This window comes from Monoraphidium neglectum, assembly GCF_000611645.1.
Source record: "Monoraphidium neglectum strain SAG 48.87 unplaced genomic scaffold scaffold00221, whole genome shotgun sequence".
Lineage (NCBI taxonomy): Eukaryota > Viridiplantae > Chlorophyta > Chlorophyceae > Sphaeropleales > Selenastraceae > Monoraphidium > Monoraphidium neglectum.
In genome coordinates this window covers 2,665-17,132 of record NW_014013407.1, presented here as the reverse complement: position 1 = coordinate 17,132, position 14,468 = coordinate 2,665, and the positions used below count along the sequence as shown (strand labels likewise).

Sequence of the window (14,468 nt, the reverse complement as noted above, 5' to 3'; positions counted from 1 at the left end):
CCCGCCATCTGGGTTTCCAGCGTAATCAAGCACGTGGTACTGCTCAATCCTGGTGCGGCCGCCCTTGATACACGTTGCTGCCGCTTGGAGCGGCGGCCTCTGCACCGCTGCCGCTCTGTCCCTTTCGCGGCATGCGCAGGCCGCGTTGCAGCTGTCCATTGCTGCCATCGCCCTTCCCCCCAGCCGGCAGCCTCCACTGCTGAATTGTGAGGCCACAACTTGACGCAAGACTCTCTTAAACAAGCACGCACTACTGCGTGCGCCGCGATGCAAATCATCCAGCGGCCACATACGCCTTGGTGGGCATCAACCTGGACACCGGCCTGCCGGAGCCGGCCCCCGACAGCTTCTGGCGCGGCGTGGTGGCGCAGCTGCGCCTGACGCCCAAGCAGGCGAGCGGCGATGCGTTTGGGGAGGGGGCTGCGCGGGGCCATGTGGTTCTTGTGAAGCCCGACCGCAGGCCGTTGGTGGTCTGGCGAGCAGGTGCAAGGGCTCGCTTGCAGGCCTGCGATGCCTGGGGGCAGCGAGGCTGGAGGCTCGTGCTTTGGCCCTTTGTTTTGCGCCGCATCGTGATTTCATCCCCTCTCTCTCGTTTTCACCTGTCGCTGTTCAACCACACTGCCAGGTGGACGACGTTTTGGCGTTCCACGAGCTCTACTCCTCCATCGCCAGCAGGTGAGCCGCCGGCCGCGCCGGCAGGGCGGGTCCCCAGCCTCGGCTGGCCTCCCCTCATTGACCACCTTGACCGGCTGTTGACCTTGTGATCAGATCTTGCCCAGCCTCGCCATTGATGCAACCACATCAGACGCACATGGTTGGCACCGCGGTTGCTGTCTGAGTCGTCACCCTTTGACTCATCGCCCTCGTCCCACACCGCAGGGTGTTGGCGGAGCGCGCGGTGCTGCAGCAGCGGCTTGGCGCGGCCGGCACGGGCGAGCAGCCCCTGATGCAGCTGCGGTGAGGGTGCATGCAGCGCAGCCCCTGCGGCCCTGCAGCTGCCGCTCTGCACGTATCTTTGCATCTCTGCGACCTGCTCTCAAGGCGGGGGCGTGTTGAGCACCGCTGAAGTGGCCGCATGGCTCTGTTATTGATGCCCTGACAGTTGGCTCTCTCCTGCACACGCCTGAACGTGGCACTCCTGTGCAACCTTGACGTGGCCCGCGTTCAACTCTCCCTTTCCATCCCGCAGCAACACCACTCTGGCGATGCAAACAGCAGAGGCGCTGGCCAACAACATCAAGAAGGAGCACGCCCTCAGGTGGGCCTGCCAACGATCGGCATCCGGCAGAGGCCGCGGCTTGGTGCCCCCTGCCACGAGGCGGCTGCTGCTGCCCTCCCGCCAACACAGGGCATCGCGCGGCGGCATGCCGGACCTCCCGTTTGCCGCTCGCGGCTCGCTCGTACATAATCGACACCCCCGAAAAACCGTGCAGCGACAGCTTTTCGGCATGCTGACACCCCGCGCCACACACATTTGGCCCCCGCAGCCTGCTGTTGGACGCGTTCATTTACGCCCGCTGCCTCACGCCGGTGCAGCTGGCGCGCATGTCGGTCTTCTCCTACCCCCTGCTCCCAGACGTGAGGCGCGGCCGCTTCTGCCCTGTGCCTGCGCACCACCATGCACGCGCGGCAGCCATGCCGGCGCGAACTCGTGTGCCGTGTTGGCGGATTCGGGTGGGCTCACCTAAATGCTGCCCTGCACATGGCAGCGAACCATATAGTGGACAGTCGTCGGCCACGCGGTGTTGATTTCGTGGGCCGAAACCGCATCTTTTTCGGCCCTCGTAGCCTCATCGCCACACAGGCAAAGCTTTCCGCTGACTTGACTTGTGCTCGTAATCGCCGTCGCGGCGCGACGCGTGCCCCTGCAGGCGGCGAGCGTCACGCACGTCATCTGCGAGGACGCGCAGGCGTTGAACCCCGGCGGCCCCCGCCGCCGCGTCTTCGCGCACCACTCGGAGCAGCAGCGCGCCAACGCGATGCAGGCGGCGCAGGCGCGGATCGCCGCCCTCGCGGCGGGCAACGGTATCAGCGGGCTGTCGAACCGCGGGGGCGGCGCGGGCGTCGACGAGCTGCTGGGCTTGCAGGCGCTGGCGGCAGGCTTGCCGGCGCCCCTGCCGGGCCACGGCGAGGCGGCCGCGGTGCTGCAGGCGCAACGGTAGCCGAGGGCTTGTGCCAGCTGGCATCCACGCGGGGGGCCTGGCGCCCTGGCGCAACGCTTGGCTTCCTCACAGCGGGTGTCTCGCTGCCAAGCCATGGTGTGTTTTATTGCATTCCGTAGCTTGTGGGCCGCTTCGCTGTTGAGTTGAAGCTGGCTGCAGTGCCATCTCACTTTTTGCATGCTGCCAACCATTGAAAGTCAACGACATGGTGTTGCTCACATGGCAGCGCTCGTCCTGCTCACACACCTGCAAAGCTGGGCTGGGAGCGGCCTGCTGCTGTCGCTCATGACACGCTTATGAACCGTACCTCACCCCTCTCAGCTGCTCCGACCATGTTGACACAATTGCACTGACCTCGATGAAGCCATGATTGTCACAATCCCAACTGCGCTCCTCTTTTGTAAAAAATGGCGACCTTTAATGCTGTTTGCTGCGCGGCGGCGGCACATGGATGGGTCCCGCAAATGCTGCTCCGGCTTGCACTTGTGCAGAGCAACCCTGTGAGGCCAATATTTGACTGCATCAAAACGTCATCTGTCGACGATAAGTTCCACCTGTAGTAAGGGTGGTGCGCGCAACATCAAACCAAGAGCGCCCTGGTGTAAGCTTGCTGTCGCGCGGGCACACAATGACATGCCCATCTGACACTTCCCGTGTACCACTGTGCTTGGCAAAGGGCACCAGCCATATCATGTGATGCATGAGTACAATGCCAGAATCCTCCAAGCAACTGACAAAGCAGTAAAGATTTGCATCCAGCGGCCTGTCTGCGCCGCGCCAGCTGAGTGGGGTAACGCGACAAGGCGACCTCGCGCTGGTGGTCATGTTGACCGCGATGATTTGACCAGCGGCGCCGTGTGCTGAACGAGGCAAACGCGACTCGCACGCTTTAAAAATATCCAAATTTCTAAGTGAAGTTTCATGCATATATCACGACATGTGCAGGGGCTCGCTGTTTGCATTTTTGCGTGACACGTGTCATCGCTACGATCCGTCATAGTCAGCTGAAGCTGGTGGCTGCTTCTGAGACTCCCATCGCATAAAATGTCACCTAAGATTAGTTTTCCAGCAATGTCGGACCTTGCTAACGCCAACTCGGTCAGTCTGGACGCGGTGGTGCCGGACACCTGGTCCGAGCCGGAGGTGGAGGAGCGCCAGTCTCATCAGGCGCAAGGCGGCGTGCTCACCGGCGCCCGGCGCTGCCTCCGGTGGCTTCTGCATGGTGGACGCAGCGCACGCAGCGTGCCTCGAGCGGCCTGCGATCCCGCCGAGCTGTGCCGGCTGCGGCGCGTGACGGCGAGTTCAGAGCCTGGGTCGGTGACGCTCGCGGATTGTGTGCCCGAGGATTGGGATTGACGGGCACTAGTTGGGCGGCCTGTACATCGAGATTGTGGCCCATAATCATCTGCACGTTACCTTTGTCCTGCACAGAGCCTGGGTGTTGCGGCAGGGTGCTGACGGGGAGCTCAAACGCTAATTACTGTTGCACCTCCGACCATTGCTAAGGTGGCTTGCGCAGAGCGCTCAAGATGTGCCGTGTCTGTGTGATGCACAGTGTGATTGTCACACTACCTTCCTGCGCCACGCCGTTTTGCATGTTCGAACCCCAAAAGCCCGTGTGTCTTCAACATGCTTGAGGTCAGATTGTAATGACCCCAAGTCTCAAGAAAGGTTTGCGAAACAAGGCCCTGGGCACAAATGCGCAAGGTTTGCTCCCCAGCCACGGGTCCCCCATCAAGGGGGGGACCAGGCCTGGGAAGCTGCCCGCCCCCGCAAACTTGCATGCATGGCACTTGTGGCCTCGAGTGCACAAAATTATGTCATATCTGCGAATTCTCAAAGGAAAACGGCAGATCACGTCATCAAGCTCGGCAGAAGGGTGATGGATCTGGCAACGAGCTGCAGTGCGCGTCGGCGGGTTGGGAGCGCAAACCTCACTCGTAGCACGCCAACAAACTAGAGCGATGCAAGAAAGCGAAACTTAGTATGCACTGCAAAAGGACCCTCAATCACGGCTCCCGAGTCTCGTGCGCGCCGCCTGCCAGGCTTCCGCGCATCTCGAAGCGCCGCGGGGGCCACAGCACACCCTGACCTTGCCTCCTTGCGTGCGGCGCTTTGCAGTGCAGTGACGGGCTGGCCCTGCCCCTGCACTTGGCCATCACACACCTCGTCCTGGCACGCTCTGATCCATGGGATCTACGCTGGGTGCTTGCTGGTTGGACCCATCCGCGGCATCGCCATCCACGGCCATGCCGCCACCCCCGCCTGTGACGCCCCCTTCAATTGTGCCGGCCCCGGGCGCCGCCGAGCCGGCGCCTGCGCCGGCGCCGGCGCTCGCCGCAGCGCCGCCTGGACCGGACGGGCTCGGGCCGCTTGCCTGCGCCTGGCCTGGCACCCCCCCTGCAGCTGCACCCACCACGCCCCACGTGCCGGCCGCCGCCGCCCCTGGACTGCCGGCTGCTGCTAGTGAGGTTCTGAGCGACTCGGGTTCGATCATGGCCGCAGCAGTTGGGCCTGCTACTGTGTTCTGCTGCCCGTGAGAAGCTTCACCGGAGCCTGCCACACCCGGCCAGCCAGGGACGCCTGCAGGGGGCGCTTGCAGCGCCTGCCCCCCTTCAAAGCCAACAGTAGTCCCAGACGGCACCCGCGGCAGCCCGGCAGGCGCGGCAACCGCGGCCTCCGTCCGCCCCCTCGAGCCGCCGCCCCCCGCCGTCCCGGCGCCCGCGCCACAGAGGGCGCCGCCCGCTGCGGCTGCCGCCGCCGCCGCGGCGTCCGAGGCGCTCGCCGCCTCGCCTCCGTCCCCGCTGGGCTGCTGAGCGCCGCTGCCCCCGCTGCCCGCAGCACGCACGGCCGCGGCCGCGGTTGCGGCCGTGGGCGCCGGCACGGGCGCGGGCGGGCCGGCGGAAGAGGGAGGGGCGCAGTCATGCACGCGGACGTACAATTGGCCCTGCGCCGTCATCAGCGCCTGCGCGCTGGCCGCGTCGACGCGGCCGGGCAGCTGGATGTAGTGCGTGATCGCGGCACCCGCCAGCAGAGGGGTGCGCCTGCGGTGGTTGGTTGGTTGGACTCAGCACCGCCCAATGTGGACACGCTTTGCTGTGTCATTCATTACCCCTCCCCCAACCTGAAGCACTGCCTGCTGCTAGAAGTCCTCAAAGGGCTGCATTAGGGGTGCTTGGCATCAGGCACCCACGTGGCTGACGCCAACGTGCCTAGCCAGGGACAGGCGAGCCCTCGTCGCGTGCAAGGCAGCTGCTGCCCAAACACCAAATTTTCTCCCCAAAGGCAGCCCGCAAGGCCGCCTCAGGGCTCCGGCGCCGCTCCGCCGCGCCCCCGCCCAGCTCGCCCGCGCACCCTGCGTCCCTGGGCGTCCCCTTGATCATCAGCCGCCCGTCCGGCCAGGCCTTGACGCTGCATTCAGGGATCCTCAGGCCAGGCATCATTGCCAGCACCTCCCAGCCGGGCGGGTCCTCGGCTCTCAGCACCTGGTTTAGGCGAGCGCAATCAGGTGGGGCTTCAAGATTCGGGCAGAGCGAGGGTTCGCAGCTGGGAGGGATTGAGGAAGGGGCAAACGAGATAAAATGCATTGGCAGGTTGAGACAGCAAGCTTTGAGGTTGCGGGGAGACCCTGTTTGCAGTCCGTGGGACGGCACGTGCAGCACGCAGCTGCATTCCTTTGCACTCCAACGCACCACAGGTGCAGCTGGGCGCCGCCAGCCACATCAGCATGCCAAGTACCCTCAAGCAATCACGGGATGCTGGTACCACCCTGATTCTTCTTCTCATCCCAACTTTGATTATAATCCTAATCCCGAGCTGCTGAATCCTACCTGGTAGCCATCCCCAGTAATGGCCACTGGAGTGGGGACTTGCCCAGCCGCTTGCTGCTGAATCTGCTGCTGCCGCTGCTGCATCTGCTGCGACGCCGGCGGCAGCCTCCGCGCGTCCGCCCCCGGCCCCTCGAAGGAAGGGGAGTGCGGGTGCCCAGGCGGCCGCTTGCGGCTGTTTGGCGCCGGCGGGGCGCCGCCTGCGCCTGCAGCCGCAGCTGCCGACGCCCCAGGTGGGGCGACTGGCGTGGGCGAGCCCAGCGCGTCTGGGTGCATTAGCTGCTGGCTGCCCTGCCGCTGCAGATGTAGCAGCTGCAGCTGCTGCGCGGCCGTGCCGCTGCCGCTCCCCAGGCCGCTGGCCGTGCGCTCCAGCATGCTTGAAAGAGGAGAGGGCTGCGGCCGCAGCGGCGGCAGCCCCGCCGCCGCGCCGCCTCCGTTGCCGCCTGTGGCGACTCCCCAGCTTCCGGACAGCCCGCGCGACAACGCAGCGCCGGCGCCGCCGGCGTCGTGCTGGGTGAACATGCCTAGGGAGCCTGGCCGGTCGAGCGGGCTGGCCTGAGCAAAGGGCAGGGGCGCCTCTTGAGATAGCTGCCTAGTCAGACCGTAGGCCGCCAACCAGTCTCCGAGGGCGACGCCGCGGCCGCCCTGCAGGCGAGATGTGTGCAAGGGTGAAGGTCAGGACAGAGGGTCAGCAGCAACAGGGGGCAGCAGCGACAATTATAGCAAAGGGCAAGCATCGTGGCGGAGGGCCAATCGATTGCTGCTACCTTGGACGTGCACTTTTGGGACTGCAATGCCCTTGTGCCCCTCGGCTCGACCATCGGGGCTGCAATCCCAACAAATATTCCACGTATGTGTAAACGAGACCTGATACAACGTGGCACCTCACCTGCTGTGCGTCACCCAATACCTGGATGGACTCGTGCCAGCGGCCGCCTGCCAGCGGGCCTGCAAGGTACATGCAAGTGTCAAGGGGCTGGCTCGATAACGGCATTTGACATCAAGGGCTAGGCAGCACACCATGTTTAAGGCAACGCATACAAAGGCTCGACCCTCGCAGGTGCCGCACACGTAGCAACAAGCCTAGAGATGTGGCACAAGCACAGTTACCCAGTGACGCCAAAACCTCCCGGAACTGCACTCCACCCACCTGCAGCGTGGCGCTCAAACTCTGGTGGGTCAAACCACTGCGGCTGCAGCGTTGCGCTGTGCTGCGCGGCGCAGCTGGGGCAGTGGCAGGCAACCTTGCGGGTGCGCACCACCAGGCTGCCGTGCAGGGCCCCGCACACCACGGGGACGGTAGGCGGTGGCTGCTGCTGCTGCTGCTGCTGCTGCTGCTGCTGCTCCTGCTGCTGCTGTTGCTGCTGCTGCTGCTGCCGAGCGCGCGCCTCTTGCTGCTGCAGGCTCAGCAGATGCTGCACCACATCCCCGCTGCCACCACCACTGCCAACCCCACTGGCCCCCATGAGCTCCCCGGCGCCACTCCCCTGCCTCATCATCTCGAGCTGCTGCAGCGCCCCGCCGCCGAGGGGCGCGGACAGCGGCGCCTGCGAGTGCGGCTGCGGCAGCTGCAGCGACGCGAGCAGGCCGGCGCCGCCGCTGCCGGCGGCGCCCGAGCCGGCGCGCAGCAGGTGGTGCTGGGCAGCCAGCTGCTGCGCCAAGAGGTCGTCGTACATGTTGGGATTTTGACCCACATGTTGCTGCCGCTGCAACAGCTGGTTCACTAAGTGGTGATTGCCCTGCTGACCCTGCCCCTGGCCCTGCCCATGCCACGCCAGCTGCTGCGCAAGCGCCTGCTGCTGCTGTTGCTGCTGCTGGCGCAACTGCCGCGCCTCCTCATGCTGCTGCAGCCACTGGCTCTCCTGCAGCTGGCGCAGCTGCTGCTCCTGCCGCAACGCCTGCTGCTGCCGCTGCTGCTGCTGCTGCTGCTGCTGCTGCTGCTGCTGCTGCTGCTGCTGCTGTTGCTGTTGCTGTTGCGGCGGCTGCTGCTGCTGGTATTGCAACTGGAGCTGCAGTTGCTGCTGCTGCGAGGCAGTGGCACCGGCCACGCCGACGCCCGGCTGCGCCTGCTGCAGTTGCTGCTGCCACGGCTGCTGCATCCTGGCGGCGCTCAGGAACATGCCGGCATCGTTGAGCAAGGCGGAATCGTACGGGCCCGGAACCTGGCTGTTGAAAGACCCGCCCCAGGCTGCTCCTGACGCCAGCCCCACATCAATAGGTCCGCCCCGATGCACCCCCGCGGGGGCGGCCGCAGTGCCCCCAAAACCGCCACCGGCTCCCGCCGCGTCCGCGCCGCCCGCGCTACGCCGCCGGCCGGCCCCGGCGGCTGGCTTGGCGCCGGCCTTCGGGGAAGAGCCGGAACCTGCCCTTTTGAGCAGTGCGCCGCTGCCCCCGGTGCCTTTCCTTGCCCCACTGAAGGTGCCGCCTCCGCCGCTGCCGCCGCCCGCCTTCCCGGCCCCACCGCCGTTGCCGCCGTCCCCACCGGCCCCGGCGGCCTTGCCGCCGCTCCCTCCGTTGTCCGCGCCCGCCGCGCCCGCCGCGCCCCTGGCCCTGCCGCCGCCCGTGGCGCTCCTGGCGGCGGCGGCGCTGTCCAAGGGGAGCAGCGGCTGCCAGCGCTGCTTTGAAAGGTGCAGGGTCTCCACATCTCCGTCATCATAGCTTATGGTATGCTTGTGAGGCGGCACAAAGGCCTGTGCGGCGGCGGCAAGTTGCGGGTCAGCAGGCCGGGAGGGCGCGCAGGCGGTCCGGCAGGCGGGCGAGCAGGCTGGAGCCCGGACGTGTGCTGTATTTTTCAGCTGAGCTGGATTGCGCAAAAACCAAGAATTGGAACAGGGATGCAGCGGTATCAGCAGGAGGCCATCTGCCGTTCATGGGGTTGACATGAGGCTTCAGGGCGCCCGCAGAGCCTGTGACGGCCCGCGGCAACCAAAACAGACGCTGTGTCCGGGGCCCTCGGCACCGCCTGCTGCACGCCCCGTCAGAGGACCCCTGGGACCACCAGCAATGCAAGCAGGGGTTCGATGATTCATCATCGGGATGACTCACCGTGACGATCCCCGCGTACCAGCAGCGGTCCCGCGGCCACCACACGCGGACGCGGTGGCCCACTAGTGACGCCCCCGGCGACTCACGGCCTGGGGGGTGGGGGCAAGCCCGGTGGGGCGGGATGCAGGGTGAGGATGGGACTTAAATGAACAACGAGAAATGCTTATGGAAGCGGCTAAGTGGATCCTTGTTGAGGTGCGGCAAGAGTCTTGGGTGGCCACAGGCCACTGCAGCCAGATCTTAGTCTGGACGTTGGATGCGAGGCACGCCGCTGAAAAGGCACGCACTGCGCAACCCAAAGCACTGCGGCAGCAACCCCACCGTCCTTCCAAGCGTCGGCGCCGACAGGCGCCGTCTTGACACCCGCGGCCGCCGCCGCCCCCGCCCCCGCCGGCTGCCCGCCGGCCGCCGTGGCGGCCGCGGCGGCGGCGAGCTGGGCGGCGTAAGAGTCTGGGGCGCCCAGGACGGGGCTGGGGGAGCGGAAGAAAGGGTCATCGTCCTCCACCTCTGGCGCCGCGGGCGCAGCGGCCCCACCTTGCGGCCCGTTCGCTGCGGCCGGGGCGGCGGGGGCGCTGCCTGCGACGGCCGCGGCTTCCGCGGTGGTCGGGGCGTTGGCGGCGGCGGCGGCGGCGATGGCGGCGGCGGCGGTGGAGTCGAGCGGCAGCGAGCCGGACCGCGCCGCGGCGGCGGGGGAGATGCCATGGGAGAGCAGCCACTCTCCCAGGGCCTGGCCGTTCTCTTTCACCTAAACAGTGAGCGGAAGATTGGAAGCGCACGGTAAAGGACACAAACTTGTTCTGGTTGCAGAGCCAGGTGATCGCGCCGCAGATGTGGAGGCTCTTGGCGCGCAGGCGCGGGCATGCCCACGCAGCACCTGCCATGTGCGGTGCAGAGTCAGCAGTCGGTGCGTGTGCACGTCTGATCAACGCACCCGTATGCTGCTGCGCCAGTCGGCTCCCTCGGCAGACCCCCCATGAACCGCGAAGTCCGGGGCCCTCATGAGGACTCCCTTCCCCGCCTGCACGCCGGCGGGGTTGCGGCGCAGGCAGGTGCCGCAGCGGCACTCAACGCGCTGCCTGCGAGCAGCAGGGGGCAGGCGGTTTTGAGGGTCGGGTCACGCGAGGCTCACACGTGTGGGGGAATTCGGGCCACTCACGCACTGCCATATCAACACCTGTGTATGCCACACGGCCTGCAGACAGGGAAGAGTGGGCCCGAGGAGCTTCATCATGCAGTCAAACCGCAGCTGGGCGGCAACTGGGTCCACTTTCGCAAGCAGATAGCCGAGCAGCCAGGCAACGGCTGGCGAGAGCTGCGGCGCGCGGCAGGGCAGGGAGGGTTGCGATTGACACGCACCCCGCGACGATGTACGTGCCCCATACAGCGCCGCAGACGACGTCGACGCGCAGGCCTTTGCTGGGTGGAGCCCCAGGCTGCAGGGGCCCCGGTGGGGCGGGGGAGCCCTGCTGCTGCTGCTGCTGCTGCTGCTGCTGCTGCTGCTGCTGCTGCTGCTGCTGCTGCACTGAAGGCGGCCGAGCCGGAGGTGGGGCCACTTGGCCCTGGGCGGCGGCGGCGACGGCGGCGGCGGCGGCGCCTTGCTGCCGAGGGGCGGCGACGTCCGACGGGTTCATGATGCAAGGGTAAGCAGCAGCCCAACGATGCAGACGCTGGGGCAGTACACAGGGCTTTGAAGTCTGGCGAGCCTCGTGAAGATTGCGCTTGGGGATTGAAAGGCTTGGCGGTGGTGGTGATCAGATCTACAAGCGCGCCCTGCATCATGTTGATGGCGGGCGGGCGCAGCGTGGGTGTGCAGGTAGACTTTGCTGCACAGGATAGCGGCCTCCTTCCGGCTAATGATGCAGGCACACTTGTAGTCAGGACATTGAACGTGTCCAGCCCAGGAGGGCGCTGGCAACCCCTTCTCGTGGCAGGGCGGCGGCGCTGCCTTGTCTCGAGGCGTCAGGGCTCCTGTGCAACCAGGGCTCAGCCACGGTGCCTTTTAGGCTCACCTACTGCCCCTGCATATTGGTATACAATGTCAATTTCAAGGGCATGTTCTAGCAGCAGCGCTGATGAGGGCTTCGCGAGCTGGATGCGAGCACTCGAGGCAGACCCGGCGATCTGGTTTCGCTGTCCGCCATACCGGCAGACTCAGAGCAGCTGTTAGGCATCAAATGCACTTCCTGCTGGAGTAGATCGCCACCGGAACGCCACACCGAGATCAAGGCCCTGTGCCAGCGAACCCCCTTCACTGTGGGAGGACCCGGCCTTGAGGATTCGTAAGGTGTACGGTATCCCTTTCATGAGTGGAGTGCGTAGCGCTAGAACGAGTCTTGCGGCCTTTGTCGCCAGCTACGAAACAGAAGCTCAGCAACCTCGGGTCTCGACCCGCCCCTGGCATCCGCTAGGGGTCTGCGCGTTCAGCAAGATCAAAACGAGACAGACCCCTGCCACTGGCGGTGCCGTCTGTTGGCTGATGACGCGGCGGCGCCTCGAGCCGGCGTTCACCTGGCGTGGCCTAGCCTCCGTGCACTCATCGTAGGACTTGCCTGGCACCACATCTGATGTGCAATTGGCTTCATAGGCTCCTAACACCACCTTCGCCACAGACGCTCAGCTTGGGTGGCGGCGCGGCGCCTCACACCTGCAGCTCATCCCATTCGCTTGCTCTGCCACCTGGGGCCCAACCTCCTCTCGGCAGGCCTCCTCCGTCCACAGCCTTGCGTCTGCCAGCCTGCTGCCTGGGTGTTGCAAGACGGTGAGCCGAGTCTGAAACCATCGGCGGCAGCTGCATACAACATGCTACAGCCCGCCATAGCGGACTGTATCCGCCTGCTGTCCGCAGGAACAGCGGCAGTTTATTGTATGTTGTGTCCGAGCCTAGATTTGTTGTGTCAAAACAATTAGATGTGATGCTGCGGCCAAGATTGTACTGCAATGCCAATCAAAGCCTGTATAATTCTGCCTCGGTGAGCGGCCCGAGGTGTCGACCTTTCTAGGTTGCCACATCGTCAGTTTGCATCCGAACAAGGTGAAAGCCAGAAGTGACCAGATGACTAACGGACCGGCCCCTACCCACTCGTTCCCTGCATACACCAATCTCCTTTCAGCGAACATACATCCGGCAACCAGCGGGACCCCTCATGTCGTCCATTAACGCCACCCTGAGCCGCGAGCTGCGGGCGCTCGCCACAGAGCTGAAACAAGGCGGCGCGGCCGCGTCGCGCGCGCCGCGGATCGAGCGGCTGTGCTCGGAGGCGCCGCAAGGCGCCGCCGCGCGGGCCGCCACGCCACTGGTGTTCCCTGATGGCGTCCTGGATGATTTGGCGGCCGTGGTGGGCTCGCGCGTGCTGGCGCCTCACGGCAGCGCCAAAGCTGCCGCCGTCCAGGCGCTGGGCGCCGTCGTGCCTGTCAGCCATGAGGCAGGGCAGCAGGTGCTGCGCCACGGCAGCCTCCTCAGGTGATTCAAAGACACGTGACTCGCACAGCCACCGACCCATGGACTAGGATAAAGCTTAGGTTTGATGCAGCATCCCACAGTTGCCTGCCTCTTGAGCCATCATAGCATTGGACGTGAAATAATGAACGTCGCGTGACTCTGATTCAAGGGGGTGCGGTGTAGGGGTGAATTAAACTAAACATACTTATCCACCCCTGATCTGATTGGGGCAGAGGCATCACGCACTTGATGCAGCGCAGGCGTGCCGCCGTGCATGTGTGGTACTTCCGTAATCGCCGGCGACACATACATACCCGCTGGCCACCCTTCTCCCCTGCCCGCGCTGTGCACTGCGCGCAGGGCCCTCACGGACGATGTCTTTGTTGCAAGTGCATTGCATGAGACCCCGGATGCAGGCGGAGAGGTCGCGTACATTCAAGCCTTCATGGGGGCGACGGTACTGGTGAAGTCCCTGGTGGTCGGCTGGCCCAGCGGGGCGCGCGCCGTGCTCGCGGCTTCGAGCAGCCCCGGCGGCGTGGTAGACGCGTTCGTGCACGCGGTCAAGCTGTTCATGCTCGCCTCCAGGGTCGGCCCCGACACCCTGCGCGAGCAGGGCATGAGCGCGGCGGCGACGAAGAAGTACGCGGCGGCTGCGCGCCAAGGGGCCGCGGCGGCGGCGTGCGCGCTGGAGGTGATCTCCAAGTCCGACCCGGCTGCTGCGCAGCGGCTCGCCGGCAACGAGGAGTCGCTGGGGGTCCTCCTGATCGCCCTTGATGTGCACGCATGGGCGCCCGACGCGCCGCCGACGGGGCCGGCCGGCGAGCTCTGCTCGCACGTCGTCAGCATCTTATCCAGCTTCTTCTGCGATACGAGCCTGCTGCAGTCGCTCGAGGCGATGGCGTCGAGGGGTACGACGCTGCGGCGGCCCGCGCGGGACAGCACGCGCGTGTTCCGCGCGCTGATGGCGGCGCGGCCCGACTTTCCCGAGCTTATGGCCGGGGCCATCGACCGCTATGCGCCATTCGCCGCACCCCTGGGACGGCCGCAGCCGGGGCACGGGCTGCATGCCGTCGTGGCCATTGAGACGTGCATGGCGCTGCAGACCATATGTATGTTCAGCGGCGAGGCGTGCGACCGGCTGCTGCAGTCGCAGGAGCTTGTCGGCTGCCTGCTGAGGCACTGCGCCGCGACCTGCGGCCGCGGCGACCCGGCAAAGCACGCGCTGCCGGAGCAGGCGGCCGGCGCCCTCTGGCAGCTGATTGTGAACCTCAGCGGCGACGGCGACAGCGAAGGCATAACCGACGACCCAGGCCTGCGGCGCGCCGAGCGGGTTGCCGCAGTTTACTCGCAGTTCCCTGACCAGGCCGTGGCCTCGCTCGCGGCCGGGGCGTCGCGCCGCGGCACAGGCGGCGGGTACTACGAAGGCCCGGCCGGCGACATCGCGGCGGCCCAGCTCTGCTGCATGGCCGTCGGCTCGGCGGCCGCCGCCGCCGATATTGCCAAGGAGGCTGCCGCGCGGCCGACGCTGCCCGCCGCGCTCGCGCGGCCGCTGGTGGGCGCGACTGCCAGGGCGTACGCTCACCCCAGCAGCCAGGGCACGATGGCGCTGCGCGGCCTTGCGGCGGTCTGCAGCGCGGCGGCGGCGGCGGGCGACGCGGCGGGGGTGCGGCGGCTGGTGGGAGCCGAGGGCGTCCCAGGGGCTTTGGAGGGCGGCCTATTGGGTCTCACGGGTGTTGCCCCCATGGCGGGCTACCTGGCCGCGTCATCTGCGGTGTCGATTACGCACGATGCCGCGTTCCATGCTGGGGACGCCTGCCTGCGGGTGCTGCTGCGCCGTGCGCCCGGGTTGCTGGTAGGCCTGAGGAGGACCGCCAACTTTGCGAACATGGGCGAGGCGGAGGCCGCGGGCGAGAAGGTTTTGGGGCTCCCGCAGGGAACACTCCGGTCCATGGGCGGCCGCGCCAAAGCCGCGCTGGCGCGCCTGGAGGCGGTCGG

At 66.4% G+C, this 14,468-nt stretch overlaps 4 protein-coding genes across 4 annotated transcripts in view; 3 read left to right on the top strand and 1 right to left on the bottom strand.

Annotated features, from left to right (window-relative positions):
* The window catches only part of MNEG_2046 (hypothetical protein), a gene marked incomplete at both ends in the record, with an annotated part of 5,802 nt that extends 3,640 nt beyond the window's left edge, over positions 1-2,162 (top strand). The window contains 5 exons of the mRNA XM_014049476.1: positions 626-675; positions 880-957; positions 1,190-1,258; positions 1,488-1,578; positions 1,872-2,162. Coding sequence (XP_013904930.1) covers positions 626-675; positions 880-957; positions 1,190-1,258; positions 1,488-1,578; positions 1,872-2,162 — 579 coding nt within the window. The remainder of the gene's footprint in view (positions 1-625; positions 676-879; positions 958-1,189; positions 1,259-1,487; positions 1,579-1,871) is intronic.
* Positions 2,163-3,233: 1,071 nt separating this feature from the next.
* Positions 3,234-3,639, top strand: MNEG_2045 (hypothetical protein; the record flags this gene model as incomplete). The annotated part of the gene is made up of 2 exons (XM_014049475.1): positions 3,234-3,370; positions 3,594-3,639. 2 exons carry the CDS (start codon positions 3,234-3,236, stop codon positions 3,637-3,639), a joined length of 183 nt encoding a protein of 60 aa, XP_013904929.1.
* Positions 3,640-5,959: 2,320 nt separating this feature from the next.
* Positions 5,960-10,665, bottom strand: MNEG_2044 (hypothetical protein; the record flags this gene model as incomplete). Its single annotated transcript, XM_014049474.1, has 7 exons — positions 5,960-6,634; positions 6,879-6,937; positions 7,140-8,679; positions 9,035-9,123; positions 9,356-9,779; positions 9,966-10,110; positions 10,391-10,665. The coding sequence occupies 7 exons, from the start codon at positions 10,663-10,665 to the stop codon at positions 5,960-5,962; spliced, it is 3,207 nt and encodes a 1,068-aa protein (XP_013904928.1).
* A 1,512-nt stretch (positions 10,666-12,177) lies between these two features.
* The window catches only part of MNEG_2043 (hypothetical protein), a gene marked incomplete at both ends in the record, with an annotated part of 3,285 nt that continues 994 nt past the window's right edge, over positions 12,178-14,468 (top strand). Inside the window, 2 exons of the mRNA XM_014049473.1 lie at positions 12,178-12,494; positions 12,834-14,325. Coding sequence (XP_013904927.1) covers positions 12,178-12,494; positions 12,834-14,325 — 1,809 coding nt within the window. The remainder of the gene's footprint in view (positions 12,495-12,833; positions 14,326-14,468) is intronic.